Source organism: Triplophysa dalaica, chromosome 3, assembly GCF_015846415.1.
Source record: "Triplophysa dalaica isolate WHDGS20190420 chromosome 3, ASM1584641v1, whole genome shotgun sequence".
In the NCBI taxonomy this organism is placed as follows: domain Eukaryota; kingdom Metazoa; phylum Chordata; class Actinopteri; order Cypriniformes; family Nemacheilidae; genus Triplophysa; species Triplophysa dalaica.
This window is the reverse complement of record NC_079544.1, coordinates 187,501-205,362: the sequence shown is the minus strand read 5'-3', so window position 1 is coordinate 205,362 and position 17,862 is coordinate 187,501. Positions and strand designations below refer to the sequence as shown.

General features: G+C 44.2%; 1 protein-coding gene across 4 annotated transcripts in view; it reads right to left on the bottom strand.

The window, feature by feature from the left end:
* ptprsb (protein tyrosine phosphatase receptor type Sb) overlaps nucleotides 1–17,862 on the bottom strand; it is a 71,150-nt gene that overhangs the window by 25,788 nt on the left and 27,500 nt on the right. For 2 of the 4 annotated variants that reach the window (XM_056743141.1, XM_056743142.1), the window contains exons 8-21: nucleotides 17,163–17,432; nucleotides 15,122–15,703; nucleotides 13,508–13,644; nucleotides 13,227–13,371; nucleotides 10,880–11,191; nucleotides 9,626–9,819; nucleotides 9,430–9,456; nucleotides 9,140–9,257; nucleotides 8,036–8,626; nucleotides 7,493–7,587; nucleotides 6,269–6,522; nucleotides 6,057–6,144; nucleotides 5,635–5,850; nucleotides 4,993–5,150 (exon numbers count right to left, since the gene is read on the bottom strand). In XM_056743141.1, coding sequence (XP_056599119.1) covers nucleotides 4,993–5,150; nucleotides 5,635–5,850; nucleotides 6,057–6,144; nucleotides 6,269–6,522; nucleotides 7,493–7,587; nucleotides 8,036–8,626; nucleotides 9,140–9,257; nucleotides 9,430–9,456; nucleotides 9,626–9,819; nucleotides 10,880–11,191; nucleotides 13,227–13,371; nucleotides 13,508–13,644; nucleotides 15,122–15,703; nucleotides 17,163–17,432 — 3,187 coding nt within the window. The remainder of the gene's footprint in view (nucleotides 1–4,992; nucleotides 5,151–5,634; nucleotides 5,851–6,056; nucleotides 6,145–6,268; nucleotides 6,523–7,492; nucleotides 7,588–8,035; nucleotides 8,627–9,139; nucleotides 9,258–9,429; nucleotides 9,457–9,625; nucleotides 9,820–10,879; nucleotides 11,192–13,226; nucleotides 13,372–13,507; nucleotides 13,645–15,121; nucleotides 15,704–17,162; nucleotides 17,433–17,862) is intronic. The other 2 variants (XM_056743143.1, XM_056743144.1) reach the window with 2 other exon arrangements.

Below are 17,862 nucleotides of genomic sequence, written 5' to 3'. Positions count from 1 at the left end.
GTGGACATTGGCATTACTTTGTCACTAATCCAAAAGTCATGTTGGAAACAGTTAAACCAACAAGAGGTATACCTACCTTGTGGAGGACAAACTTTCCTTTTAGCCAACGGACAACGCCAAACCGCTGTGGGAAAGGTGATATGGAAGAGTAAAGTACAGAGTCGTCTAGTAGAGCTTACCCTGTATATAATGAATGACACCGACTTAACAGTACCTATCATACTGGGCATGGATTTTCTGTTGAAATCAGGAATGGTCTTGGACTTCAATAATGCTCAGTATGGTTTTTCACCAAGAGAAGCATCTGAAACACCAGTCTTCTTTCCATTCCTTCACCAAGACATTAATTCTACCATTAACTTTTACCTTGCCATTCCTTTACAGCCGTGCAGTGATGAGGTACTCCATTCTATACACCAACTATCGGAAAAAGCAGACACTGACATGAAGACACAGCAAGAGCTGGAAAATCTGATGTTAAGCTGGCCCACTGTTTGCAACCAGGAAATTGGATATACCAACTTGATCAAGCATCGCATCATCACCACAGATGAACTACCTGTTAGAAAGAGGTTTCTATCGAAGGTTTCTATCGAAAAACAGAGTTTTGCTGAAGGTCAAATCAAGGAGCTACTTGATAAGAAAATTATTCGATTAATCATCAAATTAATCATCTAGTTCTCCATGGGCATCGCCAGTGGTGGTGGTGGTACAAAAAAAAGATGGAGGATCAAGACTCTGCGTTGACTATCGTGGGATGAATGCCAAAACTCATCTTGATGCATATCCAATGCCACAAATACAGGACATCTTGGAGCCATTATATGGGGCAACTGTATTCTCTACATTGGACTTAAAGAGTGGCTATTGGCAACTGGAAATGGAGGCGGATAGCATTAAAAAAACAGCCTTTATCACATCCTCAGGGTTATATGAATTTCTGCGTCTTCCTTTTGGACTGAAAAATGCAGCAGCATCTTTCCAGAGACTCATGGAACATGTATTGTGGGAGTTGAAAGGTAAATGTTGTATGTGTAGTAGAGTAGGCGGGGCGAGACCGTGGTTCGAGTCCGGTAAGTAATTGTGAATTAGCGCCAGCTGTGCGCACACCGGCCTCGAATCACGTAGGAGATGGGAGCATATAAAAGGAACGAGCGACCGGACCGTCGAAGAGAGAGGACCGGGCCCGAACTTATGTTATGTTTGTATTTATATTTATGTTCATGTTTTGTTCGCCGGCAGTCGTCCGTGAGGGGCCGCCGGCTGTTATATAAATTTATTAAATGTTTAAAATGTCTTCCGGTTCCCGACTCCTTCCTTCCTTTTATGGAGATTTGTTACAGTATGGTTTACATTGATGATGTCGTGGTGTATTCCAAAAATGAGCAAGACCATATCCAATATCTCCAACAAGTTTTCAATTGTTTCCACAAAGCAGGTCTCACTCTCAACCTAAAAAAGTGCAATTTCATCCAACAATCTCTAACATTCTTAGGCCATGTTGTCTCAAGAGAAGGAATCAAAACCGATCCCACAAAGGTGTTAGCAGTTAGTGCATTTCCAATCCCACAGTCTCTCAAGGACGTTCAGCGGTTTTTGGGTATGGCCGGGTGGTATCATCGCTTCATTCCCAGTTTCGCAGAGAAGGCCGCTCCACTTCATGCTTTGAAACAGAAAAACTCTACCTGGAGTTGGACAGATCAATGCCAACAGGCATTTGATCTTATCAAGCAAGACTTAATGCAAGCTCCCGTTCTAACCTCTCCTGATTTCACTCAACCATTCCGAGTTCAAACAGACGCCAGTGAAGCTGGGTTGGGAGCTGTTCTTACCCAAGAATGTGCAGGAAAAGAACACGTTATTGCATATGCATCCAGACTACTGAGAGGAGCAGAAAGGTCATCCTCTGTATCTGAGAAAGAGTGCCTAGCAGTGGTGTGGGCAGTGGAGAAATGGAGGCCATATCTCGAAGGGAGACTATTTGAAGTATTAACTGATCATGCCGCATTAACATGGGCATTTCAACACCCGAAACCATCATCACGTCTCATCAGGTGGACCATAAGACTACAAGGATTTCACTTCACTGTTAAGTATAGAAAAGGTCAGTGTAATGTGGTAACTGATGCATTATCCAGAGCTCCAAGTCTCACCATTTCACCTAACATCATTGCTGTAGCTCAAGCCTCTAATTCCATCTCCTCACCAGTCAGTATGCCAGTAGATTTATCACAGATAGCCATCGCTCAGAACAATGACCCAGAAATACAGGAAATGGTTTCCAAAATACCAGCTCAGACCCTACGAGACAATGGATTCCTATTCCGTAATGTTCTAGATGGACGAAAAGGTCAAAAGCTTCAACTTATCATTCCTTCCATCTACGTCAAGCCTTTCTTCATTATGGGCATGACAATCCTCTCAGTGGACATTTGGGTAAACTTAAGACCTTGCTCAGACTGCTGGAAAATGTATATTGGCCAACCATCAGAGCTGATGTTTGTCAGAATACAAACCATCCTTGTCAAAATTATCTGGTCATTTACAGTCGATACCCATTGTTGAACCTGGCTACATGATAGGCATCGATCTCATGGGAACTTTTCCAAAAAGTGCCAAGCAAAATGAATATCTACTCGTTATCGTGGACTATTGTTCTAAGTGGGTGGAGATGTTTCCTCTGAGGTCTGCTAAAACTCCTCAGATAGCCAGAGTGCTGGTAGAGGAGATATTTACCAGATGGGGAACACCAGCTTACCTGGTCTCAGACCGTGGTGCACAATTCACCTCTCATCTTCTCGGTCTGGTGTGCAAGCAGTGGGGAGTCATTCAAAAACTGACCACAGCCTACCACCCCCAAACTAATCTGACGGAGAGAGTCAATCGAAATTTGAAGTATTAACTGATCATGCCGCATTAACAAGTAGCGCTTGGACGAAAATTAAAAGGTCCAATGGAGAGAGCTCTACATAAACTGCCTGACCCTAATGACCCTGCATATCCCATCCTTGACAGACAACAAGAACTCCTTACTATAGTGAAGGAGAATGTGAAACGAGCCCAAGCCAAGCAGAAGCGGTACTATGACCAACATCGTAAGCCAGTGCATTTCCAAGAGGGAGATGTGGTTTGGGTACGGACACATCCTTTGTCTAGAGCTGACGAGGGATTCATGGCAAAGCTATCTGCCAAATGGAAAGGCCCAGCAAAAATCATCAAGAAGTTAGGGCCTGTTCATTATTCTGTTTCTTTTTCTGATCCAGATAGCACTGACACTTATCATGTTGAAAATCTTAAGATTTGTCATGGTTATGAAGGTTTTCTGAAGGGAGGGGTATGTAACAGTGTTAGCTTTTATCCAGGTAATGACTCTACACAAGCCTAAGGGGCACTTGAGCGCTAAAGCTCCTTTGATTTAAACTGGTGGTAGGGTAGAGGAAGAGGAGGGTTTTTTATGTTTAGTAGAGGGAAGCATGGTGTGGTCCTAGGCACCTCCAGCATACACGCATTGGGAGTCCAGATTGAGAAACTTAGTTTCCAGGTCAATCTTATGGATTCTTTATAGGTGACCTTACATTATGGTGTGAGGAATTTGAACAATTTACTGAAGCTCCACCTTTTTGGATGTCAACATTTACCAGAAGAAGGTTTTTCATCCATTAATCCTATTGGATTAATGAACGTCCTGAGTTAAGGATTGGATGCGGTGGATCATAACTTTGTGGACTATTTGAGTTTTTGAAGGTCAATGTGACTAGCCATTGGGGAACTGGGACATCATCATTAACATCATTGACAATTGACTTTCATAGTAGTGAGTCCATACTTGTCCAAGGAATCTACAACCCTGAACTGAGTATATAAGTTTCTTTATTGTTATTATCATTTCATTATTCTTTTGTTTAAAGATTTACTTTGAAGAATTGCTATATTCTTTTTGATTTACTGTACTGGTTTAAGTCAAAGTATTTTTCTTTTTTTTATATTCATACTTTGTTCTGTTATGATTTATGATCTAACGAAAGCAAACATCTTATATAAAGATATAAACCTTTCATACTCGTTTTATGGTTTGTGACAATACACCAGATATATATAGCTGGGTTCGTTTATGAGGACAGTGGTTATAGGTTGATCCCAATACTTCAAGTCACAATTAAACATCTAAAATGATCTTCATTTGTTTAAGTTGTCCGAGAGTTGCACCTTTCCTTATACAAACTGGATGCATGTCCATCGGAACTAGGGATGCATGGTAAGAAAAATTCTTTGCCGAAGCCGAACATGATGTGAAACACTTGGCCGAATAATGCCGAAAATGTTTTTTTGCATTTCTTCTATTTATTAAGCCATTTTTTTCACTATTGCACATACTAAATAGTCAAAATGTGTTTTTTTTTTCAATAAAACACAACACAACAAAATGTAGAATTGAGTAAAACAAAGTAAAAAAACAAAAAATGTACTTCTGTGTGGAAAGTCCTGTGCTGTATCTTTCTCTGACACTTTAAAATGCTCCTCTCTCTCTCTCTCACTTTAAAATGCTCCTCTCTCTCTCTCTCACTCTCTCTCTCTCTCTCTCTCTCTCTCTCTCTCTCTCTCTCTCTCTCTCTCTCTCTCTCTCTCTCTCTCGCTCTCTCTCTCTCTCTCTCTCTCTCTCTCTCTCTCTCTCTCTCTCTCTCTCTCTCTCTCTCTAAAATGCTACTCTCTCTCTCCCTCTCTCTCGCTCTCTCTCTCTCTCACTCTCTCTCTCACTTTAAAATGCTCCTCTCTCTCTCTCTCTCTCTCTCTCTTTAAAATGCTACTCTCTCTCTCTCTCTCTCTCTCTCTCTCTTTAAAATGCTACTCTCTCTCTCTCTCTCTCTCTCTCTCTCTCAACGCTCTCACTTCAGACACTCGAGAAGAGATGCATAAGACCCCCCACAGAAAGATTTACACGGTTCACAAAAACGACTAGTAATGAGAAGATCAAAGATGATCGTTCACACTCACTTCTTGTAGAGGAGGATTGCGATGACGATGCAGATGATAAAAACAACAGCGAGGACGGGACCCACCACCCAGATCAGACCGTCACCCGCGTCAAGAGGCTGAGGATCAGAGTCCGGTGCGATGACAGGCTCTGTGTACGGGCTGGCCACAAACATCTTCTGAACACACACAAACACAGGAGTGTTACACCTGCACGCACGCACGCACAAACACGCACGCACGCACGGGGGCTGGCCACAAACATCTACTGAACACACAAACACAGGAGTGTTACACCTGCACGCACGCACGCACAAACACGCACGCACGCACGGGGGCTGGCCACAAACATCTTCTGAACAAACACAGGAGTGTTACACCTGCACACACGCACGCACGCACGCACACACATGCACAAACACAGGGGTGTTACACCAGCACGCACGCACGCACATGCACAAACACAGGGGTGTTACACCAGCACACACGCACGCACGCACGCAAGCAAGCAAGCAAGCACATGCACGCACACACAAACACAGGAGTGTTACACTCGCACGCACTCATGCACACACACGCACAAACAAGCGCACACAAGCGCACACACACGCACACAAGCACACACAAGCACACGCACACACACGCACGCACGGCACATCTTACCCCAGTGGTGGAGTTGAGTTCAGCCAGGATGAAGAAGACGTACTCCTGACCCGCTTCTAACGCCCGGTTTTCAAAGCCTCCGTAGTCCAGCTGATCTCCCAGCGTGAAGAAAGCGGGCAGAGTTGCGGGTGTGAATCGGGCAGTGATGTAAGCTCTTCTCAGATCCACCTGACGCTGCCGGGGGTCTCGCTGCTTCTGACTGATGTCCTTCAAAAGCTGTGGTGTCACATAAACACATAAAACATCTCCATCTAGAACATCCACATGTCAATCATTACAGACTCCAGAGACAAAATCATCGTAGTTAAGATTGAGACATTTGTGAGATTCTTGTTCTCAGGAGAAATATCTGTATATAATATATACACAGATGAGACTTGAGCAACAGAAGAGCGATAACATTTGAAAGCAGCGAGTCGTACCTCCTCCAGGTCCATCTCATCGGGGCTCTTGAGTTGACGGATGACCCCTCGAGCTCTCTTCAGAGGAACCACCACCACATAGATGTTCCTGTAGATACAGAAGCAGTGAGATCTCACGAGACACATCTCAGAAACTCTTGGAATGATTGACAGCTGCTCCAGTATGTTCAGGTGTCCTACCGTGTCATGTATGATTTATGTGTTTGCTGTACCTCACATGACTCCTGGTGTCCAGTGATGGCAGTATGATGGTGACGGTGGCCTCCGTCTCTCGCGTGTGGTCCACCTCCGGCCGGCGGATCAGGATGGGCGGTGATGTCTTGGCGTGTATGCGGTGTCTCAGACCGCCCATGTTTCCCTCTGGACTGGTGATCTTGAAGTCATAACTGGTGTCCGGCTGCAGGTTGGGAATCACGGCTTTCCTCAGACGAGCATCCACCTCCATCTTCTGACGGTTATACTCCACCTGAGGACGTCAACACTACATTCACACCTTTTGCTAGTAGCTGGTGTTTTCATTATTTTCAGACAGCATTTCTCATTCCAGCATTTGATGCTACAAACACCTGTGATGTCATCAAGACCTTTAGATTGTCCTGGACTGTTGATATTAAAGGGGTCATATGGCGCGTTTCTTTGCTGTGTTATAAGTTGCTCATGCATGTATTAGACACGTATAATTGCAGAAATGAAAGTGTGTGAACAAATGATGCATTCTACGTAAAAGTGAATGCTCAGCCAGCATGGCCTGAAACACCTGGTGTAACCACCCCCACACATCTACGTCAGTTGGTGGTCTGATGTGACTAATGGTGTGTTCCCACCAGACGCGAATGAAGCGTTAGGCGTGAGTGATTTACATGTAAAGTCAATGCAAAGACATGATAGTCATCCTGCGGCATGCGCAGCGCGAATTGAGTGTTTCAGGTGTTTGACACGCATAATGCGTGATTTGCACGAATTGTGTGAGTTCAAAAATCTGATGGTTGGCAAATATTTGCGCAACGTTAACCAATCAGGAGCTTGCTCTATTAGTGACGTGATTATGAGCCGCCTGGATCATGATGTGAATTGCGTCTGTTGTGAAGTGAATTTCACATGCGTTTGTTCAAGCGTCCAACTACCCCTGAATAGCTTAAATAATTCGCGTAAGTCACGTCTGGTGTGAGTGCTCAGTAAGACTGCCCAAATGTATACCCAAGTAAGGTGGTGTACCAGTCAGTACAATTGAAGAGGAACCTGATGTTCCAAATATGGTCAAAGATGTTACATTTCCCTCACACGCTTGCAGTATTCCACCAATCACTACACACTGGTGAACTGACCAATCAGAGCACACCTCGCTTTTCAGAGCCATGAGCTTTGTTCAAAATCCAGAGAAGAGATACAAACATGCAAGTGTGTGGAAAATACAGTAAGACTGTTTTAAGACTCACAGTGAAACGATAGGGGGCGCTGCTCTCCGGAAACTCCCACGTCAACAACACGCTGGTCTTAGTCGCTAAATTCACGGAGAAATTCCTCGGCACATCTGTCCAAACATGCAGAAACATACAATAAATGAGCATGAAACATTACAGGAACAGGCGAGATGAGAGAGTCCGGCGTCCGGCTGTCCTGTAATGAAGGTTAGTCTGAAAGAAGAACGTCTTCAAGCTAGCACACAACGATTTCTGTAATAGTGCCACACCACAAACTGGACGGGAGAGTGAAGGAAAACACAAGACGTGAAGGGCGGTGAAGGAATACAGGAGGAGGAAAATAACCCAACCTGACCATGAAGCAGAGCACTACTCACTCCGCTGGACTGGACTGACCGAGAGCTGGACACTCACCTCAGACACATGAACCTCAGCGTGACGTGTTACCTGTGTGTGGGACATTCTCCAGGGGTGCGTGTTGGGTGGATGGGTAGTTGAGGGCGGATGTGGTATTAGTGGAGGCTTTGGGGTGGTTTTGTTCCTCATTCAGGGCCGTACCTGTGTCAAAGGCTGTGGTTGTGTACAACACCTGTGGGCCACACGGGCCGGACCCGACGCTGTCGCGAGCGCACATTCTCACAGCGTAGCCCCGGTCAGGGTCCAGCCCGTGAACGGTGTAGCTGGACGAGTTCATGGGCAAAACCAGAGTCCGCAGCTCCATGGCGCCTGACTCTCCGTACACGAGGGCGTATATCGGTTCGCCGCCGCTTCGATTGGAGGGCGTGGGAGGAGTCCAGGAGAACTGCAGCGAGCAGCACGTGGCGTTGATGTGCTCTGACAGCTCGGGGAACTCTGCGGCTGGGATCTCGGGCACCTCGAGGTCCTCGCGTGCTTCTTGGCCGTAGCCGGAGCGCCCTCTGGCTGCCAGCAGGAACGAGTACACAGCTCCGGGACGCAGGCCTGACACCACGTGCTCGCGCTCCTCGGGTCTGAGGTGGACAGATTCAGAGCGGGTGTGGTTTTTAAGAGCGTACGTGAGCCGGAAGCCGAGGATCTCCAGCAGAGGATCAGAGGAGTGTTGAGGAGTCCAGCACACTTCAGCTGACGTCTCGTTAAACAGACCAAGCCTCAGACGCGGAGCAGACGGAACTGCAGGGAAAGAAGAGAACAAAACACAATCATGGACTGTGATTGGTCAACGAAGACCTCACTTTCCTGTCTGGATCCACTTTCTGAGGAATGAAATCATGACCTGTGGACCTGGAATGGTTTGATTTGAAAAGCAACTCAACATACAATGCTCCATCTGGACATAAACACAAGATCTTCTCTGAACCATCAGCATCTTTCACTATTGACAATATTATCATGTGTGTAGTATTAACACAATATCATTAAGCATTGTTAGTGTTAGCAGCAATATTTTGCTGTCATCTTTATACTCTCTCTCTCTCTCTCTCTCTCTCTCTCCAAACACCTCAATAATAAAACTGAATGGGCAAAATGATTGACGTCAGCAATCTGTCTGAAACCAAAAACATTATACAACAGACATCACTGTCACCCTGACTGACTGAACACGCGCACGCGCACGCACACACACACACACACACACACACAGACAGACAGACATCACAGACAGGGAGAGAGAGAGACACTCACGTGGTGCAGGTGTCCTGATCAGCAGAGCTTTACTGTGAACTCCGTCACCTTTAACAGTGTACGCTACAACACTGATGGAGTACAACGCTTCCGGCTGAAGCTCATCAATCACCGTCTCCTGAACACACACACACACACAGCTGTTATTACGTCAGTGTTCTGTGTGTAATATTATTAATCATTCATGGCATCATTAGTTTGACTCATTCGTTAATTGTTTCTTTCAAATAACCCTGAAGAGGTTTAGAGTATTATCTCTAGATTATTGTGTAACATCAGCAGATACTCACATACAGCGTGATCTCATCTAAAGCTCTCTAACGGCTCCCAGCAGCACCAGACAAACACAGATGTGAGGAGAAGAGAGCGCGTGAGATCTCAAACTTGTTTTCACTGACAGACGAGTATAAAACAAAGAAACATGAGGTTGTCCTGATGCCAGCTGGCTGAGAGCAGATGATTTCACTTTTGTGTTGGTGAACTCACCTGCTCGTCGTCCAGCATGATATCTTTAATGTGAGGAACACCTCTGGACTGCTCGTCCTCCATGAGCGCAAAGTGAAGCTGATAACCGCGAATCTGCCCGTTCCGTTGCCCTGGCAACACCGAGCGCCATGACACTCTGATGGAGGTGCTGTTGCGCGGCTGCACCTCCACCTGTCCGGGCGGCGCTCCGGGCACTAAACAATTGACACAACACACACAACAAGTCACACAAAAGCATCTCAGAGAACTTAAAGTGAAGAAGATCTGGTCGGAGAAGAAATCCAGATCTTCTGTGCTTACGTAACATATAAGTATACTTCAAGCTCAAGTTTAGTTTACAGAAGTAAACATTAATTACATAGAGTATATATCTTTTAAAACATTGAGTCCCAGTTTAGACGTTCTGTCAGTACAAGTCAAGTACACTTAGGGGGATTTCAGTAGTATTTCTGAGAAGAATATCAAAGTGCACTGCATGAATACTTTCCTATTATACATGTAAAAGAAGTAACTACTAGCTAGTCTCGCGAGAACTTATCACCGATGTCTTTGGCTAAGGCCCGGCCATCAGCCTGTGTACTGACCAATCACCTTGTCATGTTTAGAGTGGAAATGTTCCGCAGTGTCGTTCACAAACCTGTCAAAAGTTATCAGCAACAATATTGATTATTACAAAAAACGATGATGTCTACTACTTCCGCCGATATTGGTGAGTGTGGATCGGATGGACACTTATCTATCCCATGAAGCCACGGGAGCCGAGCAACGCTCACATGTCAAAAGTCAATCAAATAAATATAGACATAGGGCGGACGTCAGTTATTTATGTAAGTGCCATCAAATGAATTTCTTCTGACTAAATTATATTTTATCAACGTTAAGTTGATGTTAACATGTTACAGGTCAAAGAGCACATGGGTCACATGACCATAGAACATGCATCTATACAGAACGTAGTGTTTTAACGGCCTATAGGTGGGGACTTATTCAGATTCCGTGTGTACCATCACAGTATGCCGTTTCCGCCACGCCCTTGGCTTTGTGTTGTTTCCAGGCGGACCGGTACAAACGTGACGCGAACATCTCATGGAAATCCATACGCATCAGACGTTAGCCAACGGTCCGTGACGTATGATGCAGAGACTAACTACTAGCACATCTCTTTTTTGGGTTTTATTCACTTCTATTTCTGGCTGAGTTTTAAAGTGCAACAGGTTTCATTGCAGGACATTTGTGTTGGAGTATAGACTTTACCGTCTTCATCAGTTCTGCAGTGTACGGACGAGCTCTCGGGTCCACGGCCCAGTGCCGTCACGACTGCTACTGTGATGCGGTACGAGCTCCACCGCCGCAGGTTCTTCAGGAGCATCTGTCCTGAATCAGACTCTGAACGAATCATCTGCGGTGAGTCACACTCGCCCACGTCATCATCGCACATCTGCCACCGCAACTCATAACCGAGCAGTCGGTCGTTCCCCTCATCCTCCGCGGGCGGAGACCAACTTACCATCAGCGAGGTGGAGGTCGTGCTGACGCAGCCAACCTCGCGAGGAGACGCTGACGGCTCTGACGGTCAGAGCGCAAAACAGTCAAAAATAAAACACAGAAAAGAAACCAGGATTGAAGAATATGAGGAGGATAACAGAAAACATCAAAGTCAAACATGGATGATGAAAACAAATCACACGCAACCAAACCCAGAGACTCCAGTTACACCAAACCACCCGAACCTAATGACATCAGTACCAGAACACACAACATCATTACTAAACATGTGAGTGTGTGATGAGCACTGTTGCCACAGCAACACGGACTGATGGATGCATGGCAGCATCAGATGAGAGATCAGACTTCCAGAGCAGCTGTCGACAGAGAAGATGAGTCCGATGAAGAGAGATGATATCACACAAATGAGCTTTAATGAGAAACCACATCTCTCGCTCTCGTCAACTGACACTCGTCACACAAACACTGACCAACAAATATGACAGCTGAGATGAGATGAACAACACAAACACACAGTCTCTGTGAAGCACCTGTGTGAAGTATCTTACCGTACAGAATCACGTGTGTCACCATTAACACAACAATTCACATTTCAGGCTTTTGATCTCTTGACTTTATGTTTTCTGACTCTCTCACAATTACCCACAAACACCCACAACACGGCTGTAACACAACTGATACTCAGACTGAGAAATGGAGGAAAACATGGCTTGTAAACCTGAATCTGCGGTCTGAAGGAGACGAGGATGACTTTCTAAAATGCTCAACCAGGCTTAACGTGCCAAACAACGACCAGGGAAGCCCTCGTTTCTCTCAAGCCGTGTCATAACCACTTAAGGTCTTTGCACATACAGTCCGAAATTTTCGTATGTGTTTTTTCGTATAGGTGTCTCTGAATTGTTTTAAAACGCCTCTCATAATGCGTGACAGGTGCGGAAAACGCAGAAATTCAAACCCGGTCTGATTTTTTTTATGACGGACAAACATATTTGAGGCATTGTGTGTTAATGTGATTGGCACAACATGAGGTCGTATTTATTTTTCAACATGCGGAAATTTGGGACCTAATGTGCAATGGGCTTAGTTGTTGTTAAAAGAACGAGTCGTTATTACACGAAAAAAGTAATAAACTTCCCGTTTCCTCCCCACAGAAGTTCATTATAAGGAAATTACATAACATAGCCTAACGAAACAAAAACAAAATTTATATGAAATTCAAATCAAAACCACTTGATTGTAAGCAATCTTTCAGTGATCTCTTTTTAGTGTGTACACGTGTTAGACTCTCTCTGTCCGGCTCGGTCCCAGTGCTTCTCTGTGGCGATTACGGCGTGTGGTTATAAAATCATCACTAACTCATTGGAAAGTGAGGGGGACACAAACAGGATTTTGAAAAGTGAGGACATGTCCCCCGAGTGGAAATGACCCCCCTGCCAAGAACCCACCAAAGAATCTGAAACACATTTCATCACGTTAGTCTTCATCATCAAACACACAAACTTACCCTGAAGTGTCCTGAAGAATGGCCCTTTACATTAACATCTCATATTCAACACAAACACAGAGAAACACTGACAAGAAATCCCTTCACCAACCCATTCACAATAGAGAGAGATAGAGAGAGAGAGGGAGAGAGAGACTCTCGACCAGTCTGCAGGTGGCTTCTGAAACACTTGGCAACACACAGAAGATGAGACACACAGGGAGAATTCATCTCTTATTCAGATCAAACACATCTACACAATTACATTTCATTCATTGAACAAACACCACCAGGAACACACACACACACACACACACACACAAAAAGGATCTTTAAAGATGACTTTCGGCGCAGGTATAATTCATCAAACGTGTCTGAGCATCATATCTGCATTGTAAACAACAGCAGCCACGCCTGGTTCTCAGTGAATCCTCCCCGTGTTCTCACTTATGATCATGTCTACTTCATAGGAGAGACATCAGATTACACTCAGAAACACAGTCCAGATCTCCTGCACCACATCAGAGATAGAGAGAGAGAGAGAAAGAGAGAGAGAGAGATGGAGAGAGAGAGACGACTGAAGGTCAGTCAAACAGAAGGTCAGAGACATACTCGCTTGAGCCGTGCGCTGGTGGATCTCAGTGGTGGACGCGCCCATGCCTTTGCTGGAGACAGCGGCCAGAGAGAAGATGTATTCTGTGTTCGCCCGCAAACCCTCCGCCACGTATGATGTCCTAGGTTCAAACGTCCTCGTCTCCTGTTTGACGGAAATAGTGTTTTAACATAAAACCTGAAACATCAGGGACGTCACAAGTGCTCATACGTTTGCAAGCACTTAAATAAACTCTGGGAGAATTTGTGTAGACAGGTGATGGAATTTGAGGTGCGGTCACCTGAACGTCCAGCTCCGGGGCTTTGTAGATCAGCTGGTAACTTTTGACTGGCTCTTTGGAGTACGCGGGTTCCCAGCTCAACTCCACGCTGGTGTCCGTCACTTTCCCCACCTGAAACTTTCCCGGCTGTCCAGGAACTGAAACACAGATGGTAAACACATTACCGCACACACGTCGGCCGGACACTTAACAGCTCCTGGAGTCTTGCACTTGCATATAATCTGTCAAATTTTACATAAAGAGAGAATTGGATAAAGGAAAATTTAAGTGGGATGGTGTTGTTAGATTTACAAAAGGCTTTTGAATGTTATGGGTTTTGATTCTAGAGCATGTAAATGGATTAAGTCCTATCTTTCAAATAGGTGTCAAATGGTACATTTAAAATGGAGTGTTTTCAGATCATTTCTCCATGTCATGTGGAGTACCACAAGGGCGTGCATTGGGACCCTTACTTTATATAATGTACATTAATGATATAAAAATGGCCTGTTCTAGTCACCTTTTATAAAATGCTGATAATGCTACAATAATTGTTTCTGATGAGAGGAAAGAAATAGATAGTGAGTTAAGTAGAGAGATTGCGGAGGTATCCCAATTTTTTTTTTATAAAAGCTGTTTTTACATTTAGGGAAAAATGAAGCTATTTTATTTGGTTCTGCGGCTAAATTGAGAAAATGTTCCAAATAAGAAGTAAGGGTTGGAGCTTTGAATATTACCACTAAACAAGAAGTGCAATATTTAGGATGTACTTTGGATAATAAATTGACAGGGGATAGCATTGCTGTTGTAGTTTATACTAAGGTATGTAATCGAATAAAATTCTTAGCACGACAGGCTGCTTACTTCGATAAACAAACCTCAAAAATGATAGCTGGTGCATTAGTGCAAGCACATCATGATTATGCAGCAACATAACGGAATAGTGGCTCTACCAAACGAGTCAAAAGTACCTACAGACTGCTCAGAACAAGATGTGTAGAATAATTCTCTCTACATAAGTCTACATCCACGAACGCATTTGAATAAATATCATTTTAGGGAAATGGGGGTTTAAAAGTGGATCAAAGGGTCAAGTTGATGATGGTGTACAAAATATTGCGGAGAGATGTTCCAAAGTACTTGTATGACTACTATGTTTTAGTAAGAGATGTTCATGGTGTTTCTACAAGGACAAGGATAAATGATAAATACTTGTGTCGGTTTAAGAGCTTAATTGGGAAGAATCCCAGAGGATAGCAAATGAGGATATGTAAAATGTATAGGATAAAGCAATGTAAGTCGCTTTGGATAAAATGCCTAAATGTAAATGTTGTATTCTAGCGCTGTTGCATGGAGTGAATTGCGTGATTGTTTAAAACACATTCAAGAAGAAGGTCCTTTTAGAAGAGAAGTAAAGACATGTCTTTTTAACTATGTTTTTAGAAGTTATTATGTGATATGCTGATGTGGGTTGTTGATTTCGCTTTCATTATGAACTGCTATTCCTTTTTGAATACCAAGGGCCACAATGGAATTAAGCCTTTTGTGTGTATTATATCCTCCACGGTTTTTAAAATGTGTATGAATTGGTCTTTTGGGCTTGATTGGACTTGTATTGTCAATCAAATCCCTCACCTCCAGGTCTCACTTTGACGTGAACGGGATCAGAGAAAGGTCCGTCGCCCACAGACGTGAAGGCCAGCACCCGGATGGTGTAGGTCTCAGAAGGCACTAAACTGTTGATGGTGGTGATGACGCTGTCCTGGACGTTGTGAATCTGCCAGTTGCTCATTGGCTGCGAAGGATCAATGGTGTAATACACTCGATAGCCTTTAATCAGACCGTTGGGCTCCTCGGGCTCGTCCCAGCGCACCATCACGGCGTTATGAGATATGATTCGGGCCTGAATGTTGCGCGGCGGGCTGGCGGGGGCCTGCTCTCCGGTGCGAGCTTCCACCTTGTTGCTGGGCGGTCCCTGTCCGATGGTGTTGACGGCAGAAACGCGGATCTCGTACTCTGTGTTGGGGTACAGACCACCGATGCTGTAGCGGGTGGTGGTGATGGAGTCTACCGTCTCAAACTTGCTGTCTGGAGACTTGGCGCGGTACTGAATGATGTAATAGGAAACAGGGTCCGGGTTACCAGAGTCCCAGGTGATGGTGACGCTGGTGGGGGTGGTCTCCGTGACGATTGGGGTCCCGGGAGCTCTGGGCAAAGCTGCAAAGCCAAAAAAGGAAAGGTTACTGCTCCGTCTCAGGTGCGCTCGTTCACGCTGGGAGGAAGAGAAATGTGAAGAGATCAGATTCTCTGTACTCAGATCTCTCATTGCTTACTGCAGATTTTGCTACGTCAAATAAAAATCGTATTGCTCAGATGTGCTCTTGAATATTATCCTAAAATTGCCAACCAATGGAATGAGAGTGTAATTGTAATTGTAATTGTGAAATAATGTGGTTTTGTGTACATATGAGGAGATATTCAGTAATATTGACTTTCGATCGCAGAGGAAACAAATCTGGGCTCAGTTTGACACATGTCGACATCTCATTTGTGCTATATTTCCTAGACACAGACTTAAAGAGTAAATATTTTGTGATTTTTCAGGTCCTACAAACAACAAAATTACGTCCATACACTGTGTAAAAACTGTTATTATTAACCCACTTCTTGACTGAATCTCAAATGATTCGTTCAGCGATTCATCCGTCTAATCCCTTTCTGTCAGCCCTGCTCCGCTTCTGATTGGTCAGATTGTCTAGTCTAGTCTTTACACCGAGTGACGCAAATCTGACCCGGAACTGAAATGAGAATGACCGACGACTGGGGCACATGATTTAGAGTCGATTCTTTTTTTCCCAAGCCAGTAACTTTGTGATTCGTTCACTTTCTGCTTTACAACTCGACAAACTGCTGACATTCACACACCGTATGAAATGTACTTTTAAGGACTTGTAATAGTTACTCTTTAAAACGATACTTCACTCAAAAATGAAAATTCTGTCATCGTTTGCTTGCCTTCGATTTGTTCCAAATGTGTAAATATTTGGAAGAATGTGTAGAACCAAACAGATTTTGCCCCTGATTGACTCCCATAGTAGGAAAAAATGTAATCATTTGTTTTGTTCTGTTGAAAACAAAAGAAGATATTTTGAAGAATATAGGACAGCATCAGTTCTTTCCTACTATAGGAGTCAATGGGGGCATTCTTCCAAATATCTTCTTTTGTGTTTATCAGAACAAAGACATTTATACACATTTGGAACAACTGGAAGGTCAGTAAATGATGAGACAATATTCATTTTTGGGTGAAGCGTTGCTTTAAACAAAAGTATGTGTCTTATAGAAACAACTGAGGATCTCATGGGATCTTGAGCACATTGAAGAAACTGGTGAGATGTCTTCTGAATCTCCCTTTTCCATGAGTACCATTTAAGAGATGTTTACATTTAAATTACATTTACATTTAGCAGGCGCTTTTATCCAAAGCGACTTACAAAGAGTTTAGGAGCAATAAGCGATATGTCATTCAAGAGCCATAATACATTAGGTGCCAATACAAAGTTACTGGTTTCAACAAAAGCTAGACCACTACCTGTTGAGAGAAAGTTTTTTTTTTTTGACCCAACAAAAAAACTTTTTAGATTGAGAATGTCTAGATTGTGTTTGTGTTACTCACACTTGACAATCACTTGAGCCACAGCTTCAATTATTCCCAGACTGCTCATGGCCATACACGTGTAGTTGGCGGACTCGCGCACACCATTGAGTTCCAGAACGTTGCGGCCCACAGGCATCTCTTCCTCCGGCGTCAGTTCCTCAGAGTTCAGAATCCACTTGACGTAGGGCATAGGTGAGCCCACGGCGACACAGGTGATATTCACACTCCCGCCCGGCATGATCTCGTGACTGCTGGGAGGAATGGTGAAGCGAGGGGGAACACGTCGAACTGGAGCACACAGAGAAGAGAAAACCAGAAGAAAACGGGGTAACAATGACAGAATATGAAGGTTCTGATGACAAACATCATTACTGTTCTTAAACATCAGCAGAGGAAATAATCAGTGAAGAACAGTAAACAAATATCTTGCTGATCGCCTGCACCGAGCTTCGTTTCCCATAAGCCTCAGCGAGCAATGAAAGACCTAGATGAGATTTCAGTGCCTCAGGGATCGGCTGTAGACAACACGCTTCTGATCCATAGCTGTGGATATAGATTCTATAAGGACCCGATTGGGAAAATGGCTCTTCATGGCGATCGCATGCCTGAACACGCAGCCGCTCAACCACAAATCACAAACTAACCTTCATGAACCTTCAGCATTCATAAAGAAAGATTTCTGATGAGATCAGTGCTTCTCAACTGACAAATCAACACA